Source organism: Thermoascus crustaceus, assembly GCF_041956765.1.
Source record: "Thermoascus crustaceus strain CBS 181.67 unplaced genomic scaffold VTN00scaffold_7, whole genome shotgun sequence".
NCBI classification, from domain to species: domain Eukaryota; kingdom Fungi; phylum Ascomycota; class Eurotiomycetes; order Eurotiales; family Thermoascaceae; genus Thermoascus; species Thermoascus crustaceus.
Window position 1 is genome coordinate 72,854 of NW_027192533.1, and position 21,635 is coordinate 94,488.

At 48.8% G+C, this 21,635-nt stretch overlaps 6 protein-coding genes across 6 annotated transcripts; 2 read left to right on the forward strand and 4 right to left on the reverse strand.

Annotated features, from left to right (window-relative positions):
* Window positions 1–1,686: 1,686 nt before the first annotated feature.
* On the reverse strand, window positions 1,687–2,502 carry VTN00DRAFT_9076 (uncharacterized protein; the record flags this gene model as incomplete). Its single annotated transcript, XM_069435996.1, has 1 exon — window positions 1,687–2,502. One exon carries the CDS (start codon window positions 2,500–2,502, stop codon window positions 1,687–1,689), a length of 816 nt encoding a protein of 271 aa, XP_069284661.1.
* Window positions 2,503–5,734: 3,232 nt separating this feature from the next.
* VTN00DRAFT_9077 (uncharacterized protein) lies at window positions 5,735–7,692 on the forward strand (the record flags this gene model as incomplete). Its single annotated transcript, XM_069435997.1, has 4 exons — window positions 5,735–5,762; window positions 5,862–5,983; window positions 6,046–6,579; window positions 6,670–7,692. The coding sequence occupies 4 exons, from the start codon at window positions 5,735–5,737 to the stop codon at window positions 7,690–7,692; spliced, it is 1,707 nt and encodes a 568-aa protein (XP_069284662.1).
* A 932-nt stretch (window positions 7,693–8,624) lies between these two features.
* Window positions 8,625–11,740, reverse strand: VTN00DRAFT_9078 (uncharacterized protein; the record flags this gene model as incomplete). The annotated part of the gene is made up of 8 exons (XM_069435998.1): window positions 8,625–9,035; window positions 9,088–10,853; window positions 10,910–10,987; window positions 11,044–11,147; window positions 11,213–11,274; window positions 11,339–11,374; window positions 11,458–11,470; window positions 11,568–11,740. 8 exons carry the CDS (start codon window positions 11,738–11,740, stop codon window positions 8,625–8,627), a joined length of 2,643 nt encoding a protein of 880 aa, XP_069284663.1.
* Window positions 11,741–15,154: 3,414 nt separating this feature from the next.
* Window positions 15,155–16,507, reverse strand: VTN00DRAFT_9079 (uncharacterized protein; the record flags this gene model as incomplete). The annotated part of the gene is made up of 6 exons (XM_069435999.1): window positions 15,155–15,254; window positions 15,310–15,548; window positions 15,600–15,729; window positions 15,788–15,916; window positions 15,976–16,321; window positions 16,381–16,507. The coding sequence occupies 6 exons, from the start codon at window positions 16,505–16,507 to the stop codon at window positions 15,155–15,157; spliced, it is 1,071 nt and encodes a 356-aa protein (XP_069284664.1).
* A 33-nt stretch (window positions 16,508–16,540) lies between these two features.
* VTN00DRAFT_9080 (uncharacterized protein) lies at window positions 16,541–17,680 on the reverse strand (the record flags this gene model as incomplete). Its single annotated transcript, XM_069436001.1, has 3 exons — window positions 16,541–16,867; window positions 17,000–17,223; window positions 17,518–17,680. 3 exons carry the CDS (start codon window positions 17,678–17,680, stop codon window positions 16,541–16,543), a joined length of 714 nt encoding a protein of 237 aa, XP_069284665.1.
* Window positions 17,681–19,520: 1,840 nt separating this feature from the next.
* Window positions 19,521–21,088, forward strand: VTN00DRAFT_9081 (uncharacterized protein; the record flags this gene model as incomplete). The annotated part of the gene is made up of 9 exons (XM_069436002.1): window positions 19,521–19,576; window positions 19,634–19,681; window positions 19,770–19,899; window positions 19,956–19,999; window positions 20,069–20,168; window positions 20,224–20,580; window positions 20,647–20,725; window positions 20,776–20,959; window positions 21,010–21,088. The coding sequence occupies 9 exons, from the start codon at window positions 19,521–19,523 to the stop codon at window positions 21,086–21,088; spliced, it is 1,077 nt and encodes a 358-aa protein (XP_069284666.1).
* Window positions 21,089–21,635: the final 547 nt, after the last annotated feature.

Sequence of the window (21,635 nt, forward strand, 5' to 3'; positions counted from 1 at the left end):
AATGGTGTTGAAAACTATTACATCCGTTCTCTTATCACATATCAAGAGGAACAAATTAAAGGATTGCCGTAAGATTACATGGGTTACTGTTTCAATGCTCCAGCTCCTTCAAACACAATTTGTCATATCTTATTTCTGAGGCTCAGGTGGAGGCCGTTTAACTTCGCGCCGCGGTACATTTGCAGAGTTTTGCTTGGCGCCATCTGGCAACTGATCATCAATCTCATCGCAAGAGAGGCATTCATGCAGCGCTTCGGCCTTGAGCTCTAGAAATGGCAACTATCTTCCCAGTGCTCGCAGTGCGGTCTTTTCTCTATTGGTAGCAAAACGCGGTGGTCAACAAGCACTATACCATCATGAGGTGTTCCTCTGATATATAATCTGCATGTAGGTAGTAATCATCATTATTACTTCCAAGCAGGTGGCCAGGAAAGTAGCTAGCTTGCACTGCCTCGTTTCAGAGAATATTGTTTATAGGCACGGGGTTCAAAATGAGTAACTTTGGAACCAACATTAACTTAATACCCAATACCAGAGCAGAGTACAGTGGTGAGGAAAAGATGCTAGCAGTCATGTAGAGCCACCTTCCGTAAGCTACCAAGTATAATCTCGATAGATTTATCTAGATCTCGGTATCTCGCATATCGGAATCATTTTAAGGCACCTGCCATACTCAGGGCTCCCTCTATGCATACAAAGAAAGGTTCTTACATGGTCTGGGGTCACTACGACCCACATTCGTATGACATAACCTTATTCTAATTGATGTATGAGTTTAATATTTCACACTAGAATTGCGAATCTGTCTATAGCATACAAGATCTCGTTAAGCGTAAAGTGAATAGAAGATATCTATTATTATATTTGCCACTATACAATTATCTCTAGTACCCTGCCATGTGTGTGCGTCTAATATAGCTGACTAGTAAGCTGTTGGAGTATAATGTCAGAATCCTGAAAGAACAATCAGGCAGCGTTGCCTTTTTAGTTCAACATAAGCTCATTATTACCCAATTTTCCCAAAAGAACGGCTTTACTTTGAATACAAAATCGCGAGGGATATGGACCCCGTTTAAATATGTTAGGATAGAAAGGACAACACGTCACATATAGGTAAACAGCATGTGTTGTGCTCGTTTAATTGTAATTTTAGGCTCTGTTTCGTCGAAGAAAAGCTTGGAATTTCTAAACGCCAGATTTGTTGAATGTCCAGGTCCAGTCAGATGAAGGCGTGATATACGACATGAGTCTGAGAACCGATTAACACAGCCAGGAGCTTCAGACTGATGTATATGCCCGCAATCCAGAGCCAAAGGTACTTTGCTAAAAGAAATACTGTAATTAGAGTTCTATATCTTATCTTCCCTGTCAATACCATAATTAGTTTCATTAAAGTAAGAAATGTAAACTCCACGGGGGTTCTCTCCACCCCTCCATTTTTCCCAGTAGACGGGCATCGTCTCCCCTGGATCAGGTTCAGGCAAGGACCGCACCCAGTTGACTCCTCGGTAGATTTCCCCTCGTAGTACTCGCTTGGCCAGTGCAGCTGGGTTGGATGGGATTTTTTATCTCTTTACCCGAGATGTCTGCAGCAAGTGTCGTTTCCCACGGCACTTCTTTCTCCCAGTGCAGCGGTTGCAGTGCCTGCTGCCAACTGGAGATCAGGTTACCGTTGCAGCCATCTTTTCATTCTCGCAGCTTCGTTCGTATCTCATACTCATCCGTGAGCAATTGAGCGAGAGGGGCCTTGACGTCCCACTCCGTTCTCAGGAGCTCATGAGTGTTGTATATTCTGCCTCGAAAGATTTGATTGCCCTGCATCTTCACGCGCCGTGTGTACTCACCAGGTGCACAGAGTGTCTCGTAGATGGTGACGCAGAGCACATCGATATCACTGAGATGCCGGCGGTAATCCATCTTCGAGAAGTTCCTGTCGCATGGCCGACTCAGTCCAAACCCGGTAATTATTATGTTTCCAGTGTCCTCATCGACTAGGACATTGGCGGGGTTAATGTCATTGTGAAATATATCGAACTTCCAGTGCAGGTCATCAACGGCTTTGATGAGCTCATCGACCCACAGGGAAGGGAAGCCTCCACGATGCTGGGAAAATGTCCGGCACTTCCTTACCCAGGACGAGGTGAACCCTAGGATGCTGCTGTCAAAGTCGTCGACTACTAACCGGTGGACGGTGGGAAACGACACCAATTCCGTTCCAGCTTCCGCTTCTTGCAACCGCTCAAGGACCTTCATCTCGGTCCATACCCGCTGGAACGTCTCCCGTGCGACCCCGAACTTGAATATGAACCTCTTCTCCTTCTCCGGGGACTTGGTCCACTCCACAAGGTCACACCCAGGCCTCAACCACTGGATCTCCCGGAGCTCCGAAAGTTTGATGACTCTGCCATCCCCGTGGTATCGAGGGTAGGGAACAGGGAGGTTTATGTCCTGGTAATACGACCTCTCCAACCACCGGCGGTCGATGTAGTTCTGCCAGTACATGATCCGCCCGCGCGTTCATCTGCCACGTGCTCTCGGACATCATGAGCCAATTCCACCCAGATAGCACTGCACGCAGCTCATCCTTGCACACCTGGGCGTGATATAGCCGGCGTTGTTCATGGTCTATCCAGGTGATGTACGTGCAATTGGGGTGGAATTTCAGCTCTGGGCGATCTGAGATCCGGAGGAGTTCGTACCGTCTGCGCTCCCCGAGTATGCTGAAACCGTAATACGGAGGATTTCTTCCCTCGGAAGGGCGACTGGAAGAATTTCGCGTCTGCTCGTGGATCTGTTCATCGTTATCGTTTCATGATAAAACTAGGTTAGAATAATCCAGGGAATGACCAAGGCTGTATGGTCGGTACTATATCAGGTACGCGTACAGAGCGTCAGAGCAGAACCAAGTACGATTGAATTCGATGATTCCCGTGATGGTGCTGATGATAGTGAATAGAAGGAAACTACTGTAATGTCGATGAGCAACTAGCCTTAGATATATAGGACGGACATGTTTCTTGTCGAGTTGAGGGAGTTGATCTGGTGGGAAGAGACTGGTAGGCATAGCTCCTTCATTATTTCATACTACAATACTGAAGATATAAACGTGGAATAAATGATAAATCGTCTTTGAGGAATGGCTGCCGTTCCTTCAGATAATGGCTCAAAAAAAGGCAAAAACAGAAGCACGCCTTTGATGTTCCTCCAAGGCAATTGCATGGACAAGCTGCCGTTAAAGAAATTTGATATTCTTTATCTTGCATTCCTTATTGGGTTAGTTCTGGGGCACATATATGTGTTATCAATATAGATAATCCAACAAAGCGAAGGAGATTCTCAATTCCAAATTTGCTATTTGTTACTTACTATTATTTCCGCAATCGGAGTAAGAAGTGCAGGACCATAACTCTGGTGAGAAATAATGAGAGCTTTCGTGGTACTTTTCTTTTTGGAAATTGCGTCTTTGTGCAGTGACATGGCGCCCACTTGTTTCTGGTAAGCACTGTCTCCGTAAAATGAATGTACTGTAAATGTCTTGAGGTAGTCTCCTGATGAGAATCTGTCTGGCAATCTGTTCAACAAATCTCTGGATCAACTCAAGGGAATCCAAATCGAGTTCCACAGCTCGACAGCTTTCTCTTTTCTGCGATCGCACCTCATTTTCGACTTGTATACAGGCATCCTGGCCCCGTTTGAGAGCCCTCGTGATAAGAGCATGGTTTTCCAAAAATGCAAAGAGGTTTAGTGCATGCTAGCCCACACCCGCTATTTGCACCGGTGACCAGGACGGTCTTTCCGGGGAAGTATTTCTCATCGGTGGTTTCAAGCCGTGGGAAATTTTGGCTGTGAGAAAGCAATGCAGAACAGCAAACGAACCGTCTCTAGCAGTACGTCCTGATCTGCAGGTGTTGAGAGGGCTGATGGCAAGCATGTGAAGAGGAAAAAGCGGCCGTTTTCGCTAAACCTGCGACATCCCCCCGGAGGAGACGCTAGAAGTGGTGGGCTATGAAGAACGTAGGTCCTGCAAGAGCTTTAACCCCACAAAATGCCAGCTCCTGAGGGGAAGCTATGAAGTATTTAGGGTAGTGCCAGGTATGGGGAAGATCGCTGCGAGTCTTGTCATCCAGATCTGGAAGACGTGAAGGAGCAGTGGGTCGTAAACAAACACATTCTATGGTATAGCTTTATTTTTCTAGTTGAGGAGAGAAACACGAGGAGGGAGGAGCTCAGGGGAGGGGGTGCCATTTAGGGTTAGACCCTTGGGCACGGATATCTGATCTCTGTGGACATTCTGGCTGCCAGGTACGGAGTACTCTGTACTGCGGACTTGCGACTCTACATAGTAACTAGCACTTACACGCGTCCTTAGCTATTATTACTGCTGTTACCGACTAGGCGGATAGCACCCTCAATCATCTGCCAGCAAGAGAAAATGCCCAATTTGAACCCTGCTCGAACGCATCAACGAGCATAACGGATCCAGGAAACTTGGTGAGTGATAGTTCCATAGCTCTCTTCGATCAAGAGATCGCAGCAATGTGTTCAGTGTCTATTTCTTCTCTAGACAATTATGTAAACAGACCATTTCAGCCACAGAGGTGAGTGATACAGTAGGATACACTCGCAAACCGACCACGGATCGCTTCCCAGTCAGTGCGACGATCAACATTTATTGAAGTCGAAAGTTTATCGAACACAAGTGGAGTGATATTTTGGAAACAGTTGATAAAGGTGACTCGGTCCTCATGTTCATGCACAGTATTAATAGAAAAATATAGAAAAATTACCGTGCACATGTACCAAAATGAGGCAGTGATATTGCGTACCCGGCCCAAGAAGAAAAAGCGGTGAGAGGCTCCAGCACGAGGCTTTGGGAGAGCTGAGACAGTGGAGTCTTTGGACTGATTCCAGCCTGTCTCTGGATGCAACTTGCATTAGATAAACAGAGCTGAAAGACATGATTGGCGCTTTGTGGAGCCATTATTGGCTGCTAGGGGGTATCTTCAAAGTCAATCCGGTCTCCCCAGCCACCGCAAAAAAAATATCAAAGTTATGGAGCTCGAGCTCGGCCCCTTCCCGCAGCTCCATTATTAAGGCGAAATCAGATAGATCCTGGACTCCGACCAGCTTAGGAGAGCGAGTGCGAACCACACAAGGACGTGGACGTATGTACATGTGTTCTTGGACCACTTGCTGTATGTGTTTACGCTGTGGGCGGTCGCCTTGCAATTTTATCTTTCCACTGCGTACTTGACAGCGGACCGAAAAGACCACTTGGCTACAAAAAGAGGCCATGAGACAGTCTATTCGCAATCAACATCGGTATTTTTCCTGCGTGACATTTAATTTACGGTTTTATCAGCAGGTGGATATGATCCTGCAGGTCCGACCACTATCAAGCCGCCAGATATTTCAAGTTTCGTGTGTAGATCTGTGATTTGCCCCGCCGCTAAGGTTAGTGGTAACATTCAGCCCGAAATCTGGAGAATCTCGATTCTGGATAGTTGAAGGTCGCAGTGCCGATTTGCCACGGCTTCATCCTTGATTTGTAGTCGCAAAAGTCTAATGCAGCCCGATGATCTCCGCACACCCCCCTCCCGTAAAATGCATTACACCACGCGTTACAGAGGAGGCTGGTCGCGACCAGCTGCGTCGATGAAAAGTCGCACGGTCGACAACCAGCACCAGCAGAGAGGAAATGGGAAAAGGAACCAAAAAAGAATAATAATTTGCAATGACTGGGAGAAAGGCAGTTGTAGTTGGTTAGTATGAGATCTTCTGCACTTCTCTTAACTACCTTTACCGAGGCAGGTAAATCACCTGACTATAACACACCCAATTGACAAATGGCCGCCTTCTAGGTGCCGGTGTTGGCGGATTATCCATCGCCGCTCGTCTGCGAAAGGCCGGATTTGCTGTCACTGTGGTTGAGAAAAACAGCTTCGTCGGCGGCAGATGTTCATTGATCCGGGACAATGGATATGTTCGTCTTCTCCCTCCCCGTTATCATCAGTGAAGCTCTGAGCTCACCACCTACGCGACCAGAGGTTCGACCAAGGTCCATCCTTTCTGCTTATGCCAGAGATCTTTGAGGAGACATTCCGCGATCTCGGCACGTCTCTGAGAGGTGAAGGGATCAGACTGCTCAAGAGCCCGCCAAACTATCGAGTCTGGTTCGGGGACGATGACTTCTTCGAGCTGTCGACCCAGATGCCGAGGCTCAAACATGAAATCGAATACCATGAAGGGAGAGAGGGCTTTGGCAGATTCATAGCCTATATGGAAGAGGCTCGTCAGCACTATGAGCTCTTTATTGAGCATGTCCTCAAGAAGGATTTCCCCAGCTTCCTCAGCATGCTCAGGCCGGCGTTCTTACGTTCCGTGTTTAACCTGCATCCTTTCGAGAGCATGCGCAGAAGAACGAAAAAGTATTTTCACACGGAAAAGCTGCGTCAAGTGTTCGCGGTTGGAAGCAGGCACTTAGGAATGAGTCCGTTCGACGCCCCGGGGATGTATTCATTTCTGCAGTATGCGGAAATTGCAGACGGGGTCTGGTATCCCGAGGGAGGGTTCTATAGAGTGAGAAGCTCCTTAAATTAAAGAAACAAAACAAAAAAAAAAAAAAACAACACAAATCATTGGAACTTTCACTGATCTGGGGAAAAACAGGTCATCGACGCCCTGGCGCAAGTCGGAAACCGTCTGGGTGTAGAATTCCTTCTTGAAACAGCTGTCTCGAGGATCAACATTTCTCGGGACGGAAAGTCAGCAACCGGAGTCAAGCTATCATCCGGCGAATCACTGGATGCAGACATTGTCGTCGTGAATGCTGATCTCGTCTACGCCTACAACGAGCTCCTGCCAAGGTCCTCCTATGCTGAATCGCTCCAAAAGACCCCCACATCCTGCAGCAGTATTTCATTCTACTGGTCCTTTGACACGGTCATCAAGGAACTCCCGGCGCACAATGTTTTCCTGCCAAAGAAGTATGCTGAGTGCTTCGAGTCCATCTTCATCGACCACCTCATCCCAACGCATCCGTTCTTCTACGTGGATGTTCCCAGTCGCGTCGATCTCGATGCGGCACCTCCGGGAGGAGACGCTGTGGTTGTGATCGTGCCCGTCGGCCATCTCCCTCACAGAGTGCGCGACTGGGATGAACTGATCTTCAAGATCCGCGAGGGTGTCATAGACACCATCGAATCCCGCACAGGTGCTCGAAGTCTGCGCAACAGGCTCCTCCACGAGAGGATCGATACCCCTATGATCTGGAGAGCGAAATTCAACCTTGACCGAGGTGCAATCTTCGGCCTCTCCCACTCGTTTTTCAACACGTTGAGCTTCCGGCCGAGGACGAAACACGACGAGATCGAGGGCCTTTACTTTGTCGGTGCGAGCACGCATCCTGGAGCCGGAGTGCCGATGTGCCTGGCCGGTAGCAAAATCGTCAGCGAGCAAATCCTTGAATCCTACGGACTCATCAAGAAGAAGAAGAAAGGCCCGTCGAAGAGGGCAAGGCGATACCTTGTGACGCTGAGTATTCTGCTTTCTGTCTTCGTTTGTATTCTTTTAGCACGTTGGATATACTCCATATGGGGTACTCATTATGCAACGAGTCGAGCGGGTGTCGTCACGAGTCCATACAGGCGCTCCAGATTTCGAGGACGAGGACGGAGTTTTATGTTTGTGTAAATCTTTCCTATTCATGTTTTCATGAAATCCAGGTAACTATAGTATTTATATATACATTGTTTCATAGTGTCAAATAACTCACCATCAAATTAACTCATCACTCATCATGTGGACATTGCCAACCACGCCACCTTTAACCATCTCAACATGGGAATTTTCGCTTTCCCAGTCTTATCAATTACAGGATCCTTGATCGAAAAGCCTCAACTTTAGGATCCTCGGGATTTTGACCACAACCGAGGGGGTAAGCCCTTCCTCATGGAGCCAGCTGGTGGGAATGTACACTCTCCCAATCTCCGCGTCGCGCGAGACGTCTCGTGCAATATTCACATACTGCAGTGTCTGTCCCATGCGTTCACTGGCACGGATAGCTCGTAATCGATCTGCAAGCTTGATATTATTCGTTCCACTGAGAGAGTAGACGAGCTCACGGACGAGTCTGGCGACTGTGTACTACCTGCCAGAGACATGAAAGAAATAAAAACGGAAAGGTAGATTGTAGAGTATTGCCAATTTTGGCAAGAGCTCCTAACAGCACGCCTGAACCGCCGCGCCCGTCTGGACTTCCATTGGTGGCATGTTAAGCGCGCTCTTTGGCAAAGAAGATGGGTGGAAGCACCCTGAAACGTTTGCTTTATCCATGCTGGACAGTCTAGCTTCGTCCATATTAAACACCCGTCACCGGTTGCAAATACCGGAATTAGGAATTAGGAGGTAGTAAAACCATTAGATGATGTTCCGTGCTCATTGCGCGCTAAGAGAGCGATCCAGCACATTTACAAACATCTGCGACTTGTTGTAGAACGAAATTATTGGATCTGATCAGTAGAGTTAATACTAAATAGGAAAAGAAAGGCAGTGTGTACGTTTCCAAATGAAAGCTAAACCAGGGACCCTGTAGCATAAGTAGGCATCTTGTTATGTCCCCAGACTTATTTGTCGCGAACATCCAGTGGCTCGACATTCCAAATACTGTCTGCGTACTCTGCAATCACCCTGTCTGTAGAAAAGAATCCCATCCTGGCCACACTAGTAATGGATTTGATGATCCATTCATCCTGGTCTTTGAACGCCTCATCGACCATTTCCTGGGTTGTGATGTAGGAGTTGAAGTCGTCAGAGACAAGGTAGTAGTCGCCGTGGTCGACAATTGAGGAGATGAGAGCTGAGAAGTCTCCTGCATCCCCAAAGGTGCCGCTGCGGATCGCGTCGAAGACCTTGGCAAGGCTCTCATCGAGCTTGAACCCACCGTAAAAGTGACTATGACGGAGGTCTTCAACGTCCTCGGCCAGATTTCCAAACAGAAAGATGTTCTGCTCGCCGATCTCTCTGGTGATTTCAATCTGCAAAGCATCAGCAATGATGTGTGCTCAAACCATGCGTGAAGAATCTTACATTTGCCCCATCGCAAGTACCGATAATCAGGCCTCCATTAAGGACGAACTTCATATTGCTAGTACCGCTAGCTTCCGTCCCCGCAGTCGAAATATGTTCACTGATATCAGATGCTGGACAGATAATCTCTGCCTTGCTGACGTTGTAGTCCTCGAGGAAAATCACCTTTAGCAGATCTCCGATATCCGGGTCATTGTTAACGACTGACCCGACACTATTGATGAGATGGATTATCGTCTTAGCCATCCAGTAACCGGGCGCTGCTTTCCCACCGAAGATCGATACGCGGGGAACAGCCTTCGTTCGCTCTTCGGGAGACATAGCTTTGATAGTCAGATACCGATGAATCACCCCAAATATATTGAGCTGCTGTCGCTTATATTCATGGATGCGCTTAACCTGGACATCGAATAGTGCCTTCGGATTGACGATAAAGCCGGTTGTGTCCTTGATGTGTTTTGCCAGACGGACTTTGTTAGCATACTTTATTTCTGCCCACTCTGTTCTGAATGCCTTATCATCAACGAACAGCTCCAACTGGTCAAGCATAGTCAAGTCCTTCAGGAAATCGTAGCCTCCTAGCTTGGAAGCAATAAGGTCTGACAAACGAGGATTTGCTTGGTGTAGCCAGCGTCTTGGAGTAATACCATTGGTGACGTTGGTGAACTTGTCTGGGCCGTATATCTCAACAAAATCCTTAAAGATAGTCGTCTTGATAAGGTCTGAGTGTAGCTCCGCAACTCCATTGACCTTATGAGACCCAATAATCGCGAGATGCGCCATTCTAACCATTTTAGGATGCGACTCTTCGATAATTGATACCCGAGCTAGCATCTCTCGATCCTGTGGGAACCTCTTCTCGACCGACTGTAAGAAGAATAGGTTGACGTCATAGATAATCTGCAAGTGTCGTGGAAGGAGGTTTTGCACCAACGGAACGGACCACTTCTCCAAAGCCTCAGGTAATACTGTGTGATTCGTATATCCGAAGGTGTTGGTTACGATGTACCATGCATCATCCCAGTCGAGACCCTCCTGGTCGACCAGTATCCGCTGAAGTTCCACTATAGCGAGAGTCGGGTGTGTATCGTTCAGTTGGATAGCAACTTGGTCAGGGAACTCGCGCCACGCCCGCCTGGTCTTCTTGAACCTCCGGACAATATCGTATAGCGAGGCGGCACACCAGAAGTACTGCTGCTTCAATCGAAGCTCTTTACCACGCTCAAGATTATCATTAGGATATAAGACAGCGGAAATTGTTTCTGCACGCTGTTGGTCCGAAACAGCACTTTCGTAGTCACCAGCATTGAATTTCTGGAAATCGAATTCGCCGCTTGAAGCTTTGCTGGACCAGAGACGGAGGTTGTTTGTGGTTGACGTGCCATAGCCGGGAATGGGAACATCATATGCCACAGCCTGAACAGTTTCAGCATCTTCCCAGGAGTGGATTGTCTTCCCGTTCTCGTCTTGGTATCTCCTAACCCAGCCATAGAACTGGATGTTGACAGTGACATCGTGTCGAGGAAACTCCCAGGGATTGAAATCCAACCAGTAGTCAGGGATTTCCACTTGGTATCCATCCATTATCTCCTGTTTGAAGATACCGTATCGGTAACGCAAGCCATAACCCCACGCTGGATAGTTCAATGTTGCCATACTGTCAAGAAAGCATGCAGCTAGTCTTCCCAAACCCCCGTTTCCAAGGGCAGCGTCATGCTCTTGATCGATAATGTCCTCAATTCGGAAGCCAAGTTCGACTAGCCCGTCTGATCATAACAATTAGCTTCCTTAGCTATTCCGGTTTTGGATAATGTAAATGTACCTCTCGCAACGTCCTTCATCCCAACGTTCAGCATAGCATTATCCAATGCTCGACCCATTAGAAACTCGAGGGAGAGATCTAAATTAGGGTATTAATCATAGTGATACACTCTACCAACGTCCGTGGTATCTTACAGTAGACCCGCTTCTGGTCAGCAAATGTCTGACGCTGTTGTGTCTTGTTCCACTCGATAATCAGGCGATCTCGGAACGCAAGTGCTGTTCCTGAATACACAGCCCTGGAGTTTCGTCAGCAAATAAGGTATATATCATAGGTAAATCAGAGCAGGGAAGAGTTGCGCACAATTCGTCGCAGTTATACAGTGAACGGGCCAATGTGGTCTCGACATGACGGACAACTTCTTTCTATTCAGGCGGTTAATATTAACTCGACTCCATACATACTACCGGGTTCATGCGTTGAGGATACCTCGAATTCCTCTTTGCTTGTAAAACCTTTGACAGACTGCAACAAAGAGTAAGTCAATACAAAAACCCCCAAAGCGATTGGATGAAAAAAGGGTATCAGCAACTGTGGATATTTCATACATATCTCCGCCAACTATAGTTATTAGAGAATTGTGAGCAGTCAGCATGTACCTTCGTCACTTCAACACAGAATTATATATCTTTTCGCATATATCACTGGTTGCACTCACGCCTTCCTTAGTGGCTCCGGAATACTGGCTTCCACGCTCTTAATCTCCGCCGGTCCCAAACCCGTGTATGTCCGCCTGTGTTTTGGGCGACTGAATCCTGGTCCAATGGGGCCCTGTAGATCAGAAATGGGCGCTCCGACAGAGGGTCTCCTTTCGCGGGTGTGATGGGACATGGTTGCAGATAAAGCTGATAAGGCTTGATGCGGGGACAACCTTGACAGAGACGAGCTATTTCGTCAGCTTAAGGTGAGTTTGACGAGTCCAGATAAATGGCTCCAATTGGGTCCAGTAAATGACGGGAGTTGTTGGGACTTACCTGATTAGTGAAGTGATGAGATTGAACGGGTCTTTGCCGTGATGGCAGAATGGGAAGATCAATAACGGGAATTCGAGGATAATAAGCGAATGAAGCTACTCTAGACTGAGATATAAAAAAGGCGAGTCGAGCTGATCAGCAACGACTCTACAGATGTAGACTCAGGCTCCCCGTTTTGAAGAGATCCAAACACAACTCAGAGCAAAGCGGAGCGAGTTATCTAGCTGAGTACAAAAGGGGCTGGGGATAGAGAAGAAAGAGGGGTATATGAGGAGAAGAGAAGATTCTTGAATCAGGATTCAAGCTATGTGATCACGCCGTCGTTCAAAAAACAAGGTCATAGACGAAACCCCTGGCGCGACTGACGACCTGACAGGAAATTGAGCGACTGGCAACTACGCTGATGGCAGCAGCTGCCATAGCTCCTGCCGGGATGTATAGCGGGGTAGAGACCATGCCGGAGAGCCTGCATACACGGCCCCCGCTCGGAAATTGAGAGGAATCAGCTGGTACATGCCTACCTAACCTAAGGGATGTTGTGCGGTACAAGGATGCCGGATGTCGAGAACCTGATAGCGTGGTCTCAGTACAGAACCTTCGATGTACCATGCGTATGTAAGTGCCACCACCTTTGATGGACCCCGCTCCGCCGTTGGATGGTCTGATGATCTGACCAGCTGGGATCTGGGGGTTCACGGCTTCCAAGCTCCGTTACTGGGCGCGCCATAAGCGGACCAGCTGGCGCAACCCCGGGACTCGTCAGCCAGAAGGAGTCAGCATGATTCTTTGAATCATCAACTAGGATCAAGCAATGCGTTCGGATTGAAAGGGCTGATAGTAATGAGATGATGCGCGATGGACATCCAGTCCATACCAGGGTGGATAGAGCGCGGTCTGGACCTGTGCTCGGATTGGATGATACTAGTAGTTTCACGGGCCGCGACCAGCACCAACCAGCCTTATGAGGTCGTCATTGACTTGCCTATGTGTACATAAGTAATCACTTAGATAGTACTGACCCACAAGACAACACTAAGACTCTGAGCTAGAAGGACTTTATTATTCCGTAGTGTTCCTTTCCGGGACCTGCAACCCGATTGCCTGAGAATACAGGGACCTCCATTCCATGAAGGTGACTCGCATACATACAGGTCACCGCGGCGCAGTGGAGTATAGATAGCAGAGGAACGATCTGAGTACCTGCTTATAGGACACGTTCCAGCATCAAATTGCCTCCGGGGAGATATTAACGCTACCTCCTCGAAGTAGATTCCTTCCCTGATTCTTTGTTCTGCAATGTTGAATGGAATGTGAGCTACGTCCATGAAGCAAGCCTCATCCCACAAGGTTCCACTACTTGTCTCTCTGTTGATGAAGTACAAAGCATTGGCGTCTGTTGTGCAAGCTGTACCATGGCTCTCAAAACTCCCCGGGGATGCTGGATCGCAGAATCGTGGGTTGGAACTTTCCGGGTTCTTGGGTTCGGTCGGGACACCGCGGAAGGATGTGAGGGGAACAAGGTCCAAGCTTCTCTTCTCCAACTCGCGAAATTTTTCCTTTTCCAAGACCGGGTCTTCATGGGACATATTCGGAAACCTGAAGGTGAGGACGAATAAGAGCTGGAGTTATATATATACGTGTCTACATGCGTACATAACGTTTGAATGCGTCTTGCTAGTAACAAAAGGACTTGATCCTGATAGCGGTGCCGCCATCCACAGGGCTACAAGGTGGTTGTTTTTCCTCAGGACTCTCCCCCTCTGGTCCTTACAGATGCGCTATTATGTACAGAGCATGGAGCCAATAGACCACGCCCAACCCGAGGTAGCTGTCAGCCGCTTCTTTGCGCCGGATTGCGCGTCCGTTGTTGCCCACGGGCTTCTCCCAAGGCTGTTTTACTGCCACCGCCCGATATGGATGATGCTCGCATCCTGTCTGCACACCTTTGTCGCCGTGCCCTTCCCTCTGGATCCCCCTGAAACAGACTTCGTCCGCCCCGTGAGACATTGGAAGAGGAACACGTAGTTCGTCTCTTTATATCGTATGGTTACATGGCGCCGAGGTAACATGGGATATACTCTCGCAGCCTTGGTAACAATATGTAAGCAGGTACTTCCGCCCTGCAAGGTATCGCTGCGCTGGGAGTAATAACCTATGAAGCCACTTCTAAACTGTGAGAAATAGGAAAAAGTTCCAGTATGCCCGCTATAACCTGAACAGACCAGCCTACCATTTTTCCGGGATCGGCCAGTTGAATCAATTTGACCGAGAGCGGGCTAACGAGCTCTCCAAAGCTAGTCGACAACGATAATAATATAGAAATGCCGTAAAGATGACAGTAGACTTGGCATTATACAGCAAGTAGACAGCAAGGCGTTCCTTCCTGGACGGAAACGGATCTAAGGCATATCCATATCAAGAGAAGTGACAAATAAAAGACTTGGACATCACAGGGGGAAAAAAATAGCATACAGCCGTTAGAACCAAATAGTTTCAATTCCAGCACCGACAAGGAACAACGGGAAAGATGAGGCCAAAGAACGAAGGCAAAACAAGTACAGGAGCAAACTACCGTCGGCCCATTTGCAAATCCATGAAGCTGAGTCTGAACATGCAAAGCACCTCTGGAAAGACCATCAAAAATCGGGACCTCCAACGTTGCTTACCCGCAGTAGCAAGAGAAACCTGAAGTGACACCACATGAACTCATAGACTTGACAATAAGAAGATAGAGGCTAGTCACAGGTGGACTTTAGTGGCAAAGATATCCACTGGGCAACGCATAGAAATAAGAATATCAGGGGCAATAAGGATATCGAAACTGAAAATAAAGAGATTCAATTTGAATCCTCAAACAGAATTCAATAATCTTGACAATGACACATGGTGTGGACATGTCAGTAACTTTTCGGGCCCAAAATCAGTAAGGTCAGAGGAATCCAACGCGAGAAAAGAAAAAGGAGATTCGGAGGGGAAAGCCATGAAAGGGGTAAATAGAACAGTAACCGGGAGCCTAGATCGCAAAAAAAAATCGAAGAATGACGCTTCTGCAGATACCCAGATATACCCTCGCTGCCATGCCGTAGATATAGAACCGTAAGACAACCATAAACGCCATCCCTTGCCCGCTTGGAACGAAAAAATGGAGTCATCAGCTACGGCGTCCACCGAGCTATAGAGATAAGAATCGCAAGGAGAAACATCGGCGCAATACAACGCCAGATTATCATTTCCGTAACAAAGGGGTCCAACCGGAAATGCATGACGAAAACTACAGAATACCCGAATCTTTCAAGGCATTTTGTAAGATAGTTTCTTTCACAGCGGCAAATACAAGGCGAATGTTCGTGGTATCAGTCGCTTGAGTAAGACTGCCCAACAAGTTAGGACCAAACAAGAGAACGCGAGATTTCGTCCAATACGTACTGTGGATATAGGTTTAAATGGGCGCGATTGACCTGATTGAACCTCCACAACAGGTACTTGGCAGCTCTATTGACGTCATTACCGCCAGAATAATCTGGGAAGTATCTGCTCAATGGAGAGCGACCAAGCTTTTGCCGGAACAGGTCGACTTTGTTGAGGAACAGAATAATACTCGTCCGCATGAACCATCGAGAATTAACGACAGAGTCAAAGAGCACGAGACTCTCCATCATCCGATTCTTCGCGCAGACTTAGTTTTCGCATTCTATCCGCTTAGAATAGGTAAATACCTGATTATTTGCCTCCAACAGCGGTTGGTCGTACTCGCTCAGCGCTACGCAAAAAATAATGGACGTAACATTTTCGAAGCAATGAATCCATTTCTTGCGTTCGCTACGCTGACCGCCAACGTCGAACATGCTAAAAAAATATCAATTAATAATAGGTTAACCGATTTTCTGACGGAATCGGAACATACTGAATGCTGAGTTGACCCATAGTAAATCTCGTCTCATATATACCCGTAGTTTGCGTTCTTGCACGGAGTACATCCGCCTCGTTGGGAATGTAATCTGGAGATGCTATTCGCTTGGCTTCCTCAAAGAAACTGATCAGAGAACGTCAGCGTACTGCGCATGCAGGAAATGAACCTACTAGGGTTCTTACTATGGTGCAGAGTCCATAAGATAGAATTCGTTCTGATGCTCTAATACTGCGGACGTGCATGGATCGTTCCAGAGGTATGTTACCGCATCCCCCACCTTGGACTCGAGCGGCGTGTTGGGATCCGGATTTATATTGTATTCCATGAGGTAGGTGATAAAATCCCGGACTTTTTGGCTTGACGGCTCAAGCGAGAACTGGTGATAGGCTCCAATGAGCGCTTTGACACAATCCATGAGATTTTTATAAACTGTAAGACGGTACAATTTCAGCTCTTCAACCGAATATCCGTTCTGATGAATGATCTTCATCTGCTTGACGATGGTCGACTTCCCACTCTCCCCGGACCCTGTCGCAACGCAACCGTTAGCCGGGCATGTGCCTCCTGACGAAGTAGGCGCAACTGACCAAGTAATAAAATCTTGCATTCTCTCCGCAATCGTCTTGAGTCCTCTTCCAACTTCCTGTCGATCATCTGACTCCTCTTCTTCTGCTCTGAATCCTCCGCGGACTCTGCGCTATAACATATACCCATCTTGACTAGATCCTCTGTAAACACTAACACTGTCTAAAAACCGAGATCTGAAAGATCGGGGAGCTTCATATACGGGGAAGTCAAAAGCGTCAGCCCCCACGGCCCAGTGTCATGAAACAGACCGGCGTGCTGGCGGAAGCACAGGCTTGACGTAGAGAACGGCCAGCCACCAGGGCTCAAGGCCACAGAATGGAGGCCGACTGGACGAGCGACCAGGATTGAAGCGACGATGGCGGCCTGGAACGTAAATATTGGCAGTTCCTCGAGATGTATCTGAAACCTTGAAGCAAGGCGGCCGGGGCCGGTAACGGGTTCGCAGTCGTCAGAGCCAGAGGAGCGAGAGCCGGATGACAGCAACGACTAGGAGGAACAAAGCGGTATTGGGAATAAATGATAAGAGTCGCGACTGAAAAGAGGAGTCGGGAAACGCTGGATCTTTCACGGACCGGTTAGGATGAGGGGACAAGAGCCGCTGTGGAGAGGATACGATACGACGTCGATGATCAATGCGGCCGACGGATCGGGATCGGAGGGATAGGGTTCCTGAGGAACGACACTGGTGAAGCAGAGTACAGAGTCAGAGTTCCAGTCGTGAGAAGGGTGTGGAGATGGAAGGGAACACGCTGAAGAGCAGCGGGAGGGCGGTGGTGGGTAGGCGAGAGGTACATCAGCGGGCCAGGCTGTCTGGGGGAGCACGGTGCTCCAGTTGGAGGCTGCTGGCGTGGGCGAGTCAGAGATGCTGGATCGGGCTGTGTGGGGATTGCCTGTGCTGCTGCTTTGGGCTGACAGTTATCCAGTGGCTCAGATGCTGCTCCAGCTGTCAACCATGTGAGCACTACGACGACAGTCTCCTATTTATTTAACGTTTGAACACCGCGCAGCTGCGACCTCAGTCTCATCTCCGGCGCTTCTGCCGCGGTCCCTGCAAGGCTGAGCAGCGTGCCCGTAACGCCCGACAGTGTGACAGGCGCCGGCCGTGCGGAGAGAGCACAGAGTCCTAACCGGCTCACGTGCGTGACGGGGCGGAGCAGCGACCCAGCGCCAGCGCCTTAACTTGCGGGCCTTTTGGGGGCCATGGCTTACGAGACTTATCTCATGAGCTGGCAGGGCATTCTCTGCAGGCGCTTCGACGCACCCGATTCGCCTCGATTCGCGCTGCTTCTTCCCTGCCATCGCTCGTCAAAGAACGGATTGTATGTACGCGGCAGTGCCGCTTCAGATAGATATGTACAAAGACTTCATCCCGAAGTTTGCCAAATCCAACGGGACAAAGTTTCGAGATGGCATACGCCCTTAGCATAACCACTTCTGCATCCTTGGGCGTCACTGTTACCCCTTCACCTCATAGACTTATTGAACACCTTCCCTTATCCGCTATATGTAATGTACGTGTACCTAACCCTGGAAACCTAGTAGTGAGGGTATCCATACTTGGAACAGCTCCATATTGACTCCGTACCTCGCAGGAACAGAACTCTAGTCGCCGTGAAAGGAATAATCGTAGATACCAGCACAGCTAGTAATAGTACGTTCCTATCGCAAGGCTTGCTTGGCGCCACCTCATAGGGTTCGAGAGGTACCCGAAAAAAGGCTCAAAGCTCTAAGTGCATCAGATCATGTCCATCCATGCTTAGGAGCCATTTTTGCTCAAAATAAGCCGAAAAGTTTTGTTTAGGTCTGCAATTATTCCCATTTACAATCGTGCATACCATCAGGAACCGGTGGGCTCTCCGAGGCACTCGTCGAATGACGAAGGAATACAAGGAAAATCGTCCGTTGTTTGGCTTTCCTGAGGCTTAGCTGTGCAGGCCTGAGGGTTCTAAAACTAGCACAGGCTGTGATCCTAATAGTGGGCCTTTGAGCTTGAAGTTAGTTGCCCTGTTTGACTTGCAGTTTCTTGTTCATTGGTGCCAGCATACTAGATCATACTGCACCACCTTTTCGAGCGCTGGTTCGCACTCTTGGACTCGGGTTTTCAGGTCCCACAGCCCGTTGCTTCGTCTTTTTGTGCTCTACTATGTATAGGCCAAGCTTGACAGCCGCCAAGCGCTACGAGCCTCCAGAGTCCAGGGTCCAGACGACAATACTTTCGCCCTTTTTCTCAGGTTATCGTAGATGGCAGGATCGAGATCAGACAGACGTCCTTAGGAAGGAATGTACGAGAAGAAGAAAATATAATCCAACAAGGGTTGCTCGAAAGCTGGAGCGTCAGCTTTGTTTATTTGCATGTGATACCCCTTTTCCCTTCAGTGTCGCAGAAAACCCGGTTCGGAGCATTCTCGAAAAGCGAGATACGGGCACTCGTTTATCTCCGAGACTCGAAATTGATAAACGTCAGCCTGTCTCTGTGAACATGCAGGAGGACAAGGGGATTATTATTACGTCGAGCACGCATCCTGGGTTCTGTTATGTAAGCACGCGACTGCCCTCATGGACCAGAGACCTGGAAGTTGGCGGCAGGATAGGACGGGAAAAACGACATCGTCCATAATGTCTGCAGAAGACGTACCGTGGACCAGGCTATAAACCAGCAAAAGATTTCCAGCCAATCCGAGCGGCGACCCGCCGTGGCACGCTGGTGGGCGCTCGACGTGGTGTTGCAAGTAAAGGCGCTGGTCGAGCTTCCCACCACTCAGCGCGGCGACGCCCGCCGCCTGCCCACTTCCGGGCACTCAAGTCTATCGCCGGACCCCTCGCGGCCTGGAATGATATCCTTTCCCGCTATCGTGCACGTCATTCTTCATGCTTGTCCTCGCTGTTTCGGAGCAGAGTCGAAGGCACGCAGAGAGCATTCTCCACACCCTGTTACGCGCCGCCTCTCCCTCTCTGTCCAGTCTGCCCTTCCGACCCTGACCCGCCAACCAACTTTCCTTCTCCCAAAGCCGCCACTCCTTCCCCACAACCACCGCTCCTTGACCTGGTCTACATAGGCACTCGAGGGGAGTACGCAGAGAACGTTGCGAGAACATCGCCTATCTGCAACCTGCACCGCGATTTGCTGTCGCCCTCCAACATGGCGGAATTCGTACGGGCCCAGATCTTTGGGACCACCTTCGAGATCACCAGCAGGTACGGGACCTCGCGCGCATCGCCTTATGGAAAGACGATCGTCTGACTGTTGATCAGATACACGGACCTGCAGCCGGTGGGCATGGGTGCCTTTGGACTGGTCTGGTATGCTCGACCCCGACCCGATGACCTGCGTGATCGATGGCTGGGAGGGTGAGAGAAGCAATGCGCGCTGACAAGGGACACCGAAAAGTTCTGCGAGAGACCAATTGACTGGCCAACCCGTCGCGGTAAAGAAGATCATGAAGCCATTCAGCACGCCAGTGCTTTCCAAGCGAACATACAGAGAACTCAAGTTGCTCAAGCATCTGCGACACGAGAATGTTGTCCAACCCGTACCCGTTGATTGCCGTGACAAGTTTATACTGACAGCTGGAAGGTCATCAGCTTGAGTGATATCTTCATCTCACCACTGGAGGACATGTATGTGGAAGCTTTCTCTCTACATGTATCCACCATGGCCGCTTCCGGTACATTTGCTGACAACCGTAGTTATTTCGTGACGGAGCTGCTAGGGACCGACCTTCACAGACTTCTGACGTCGAGGCCGCTAGAAAAACAGTTCATCCAGTATTTCCTATATCAGATATTAGTACGTCCATGGCCTGATTCGTCGCCCTCCCTCAGTCCACCGCTGACCTTCACAGCGAGGATTAAAATACGTTCACTCCGCAGGCGTAGTACATCGTGACCTCAAACCCAGCAATATCCTGATAAATGAGAACTGCGATCTGAAGATCTGCGACTTCGGTCTAGCCCGCATTCAAGACCCACAGATGACGGGTTATGTATCAACGAGATATTACCGTGCCCCCGAAATCATGCTCACGTGGCAGAAATATGATGTGGAGGTGGATATCTGGAGTGCAGGATGCATTTTCGCGGAGATGCTTGAAGGGAAGCCGCTGTTTCCTGGGAAGGACCATGTCAACCAGTTTTCCATCATCACAGAACTTCTAGGCACCCCACCAGACGATGTGATCCAGACAATCTGCAGTGAGAACGTGAGAACTGCCCGTGGTATTGGGGACTATATGGATCGTGGCTAACATGACCTTGCTCCGAATCAGACATTGCGATTTGTCCAGTCATTACCAAAGAGGGAACGACAGCCATTGGCAAACAAGTTTAAGAATGCTGATCCTCTCGGTATGTGGACCTTGCTAGATCAACGACAGTAGAACACTAACACTGTATAGCGGTCGACCTTCTAGAGAGAATGCTCGTTTTTGATCCCCGAAAGAGAGTCAGCGCCGACGCTGCTCTTGGGCACGAGTACTTAGCGCCTTATCATGATCCTACGGATGAGCCCATAGCAGAGGAGAAATTTGACTGGTCGTTTAATGATGCCGACTTGCCGGTGGATACTTGGAAGATTATGATGTATGAACGCCTTATCTGCATAGCATGACTTGCTAACTCGGTGATCACAGGTACTCTGAGATTCTCGACTATCATAACATGGAAATAAACGAGGGGGAGGTCGGGTCCGTCGTCCAAAACCTCGAATAGGTATCGGAGTCTGTGGACCTTGCTGGTGTTCGGTAGCTTAGATGATGGTTTCGCACATGTAGTTTTTTTGGAACTGGAAATGTGCTATTCTATGGCTCTTAGTACTATGTCACGCAGCTGCGAACATGTGGCCTGTACATGAAGATCGACGTGTTCCTTTTCTTCGGTGCTTCCCTTATCCTCCTCTTATGGCCATTTTTATTATTTTCTGGCGTGTTCAGAACCAGGCTGGTGACGGGGAATATCTACATGAGGTTCTTGTGACTGTGGGTACACGACATGGAGTTTCCTCTTCTACTTCTGACAGCCAAAAAAGAGGTTGAGCAAAGCAGAATCTCTGGCTTGGATCTCCATCTGACATTTGAGATGTACGTATCAGTTTCAATGTTTGCGCAGGAGATAGGTGACAGAGGAGTATATTTTCTTAGTAGATGCTCCTGATAGGACACCGCATGAAATGAGAACATCTATGCCATCTGATTACTCTGTACCGACAGCAGGCCAGATCTCGACGGCCACCAATCGCCAGCTCCCGATCGCCGTCCCC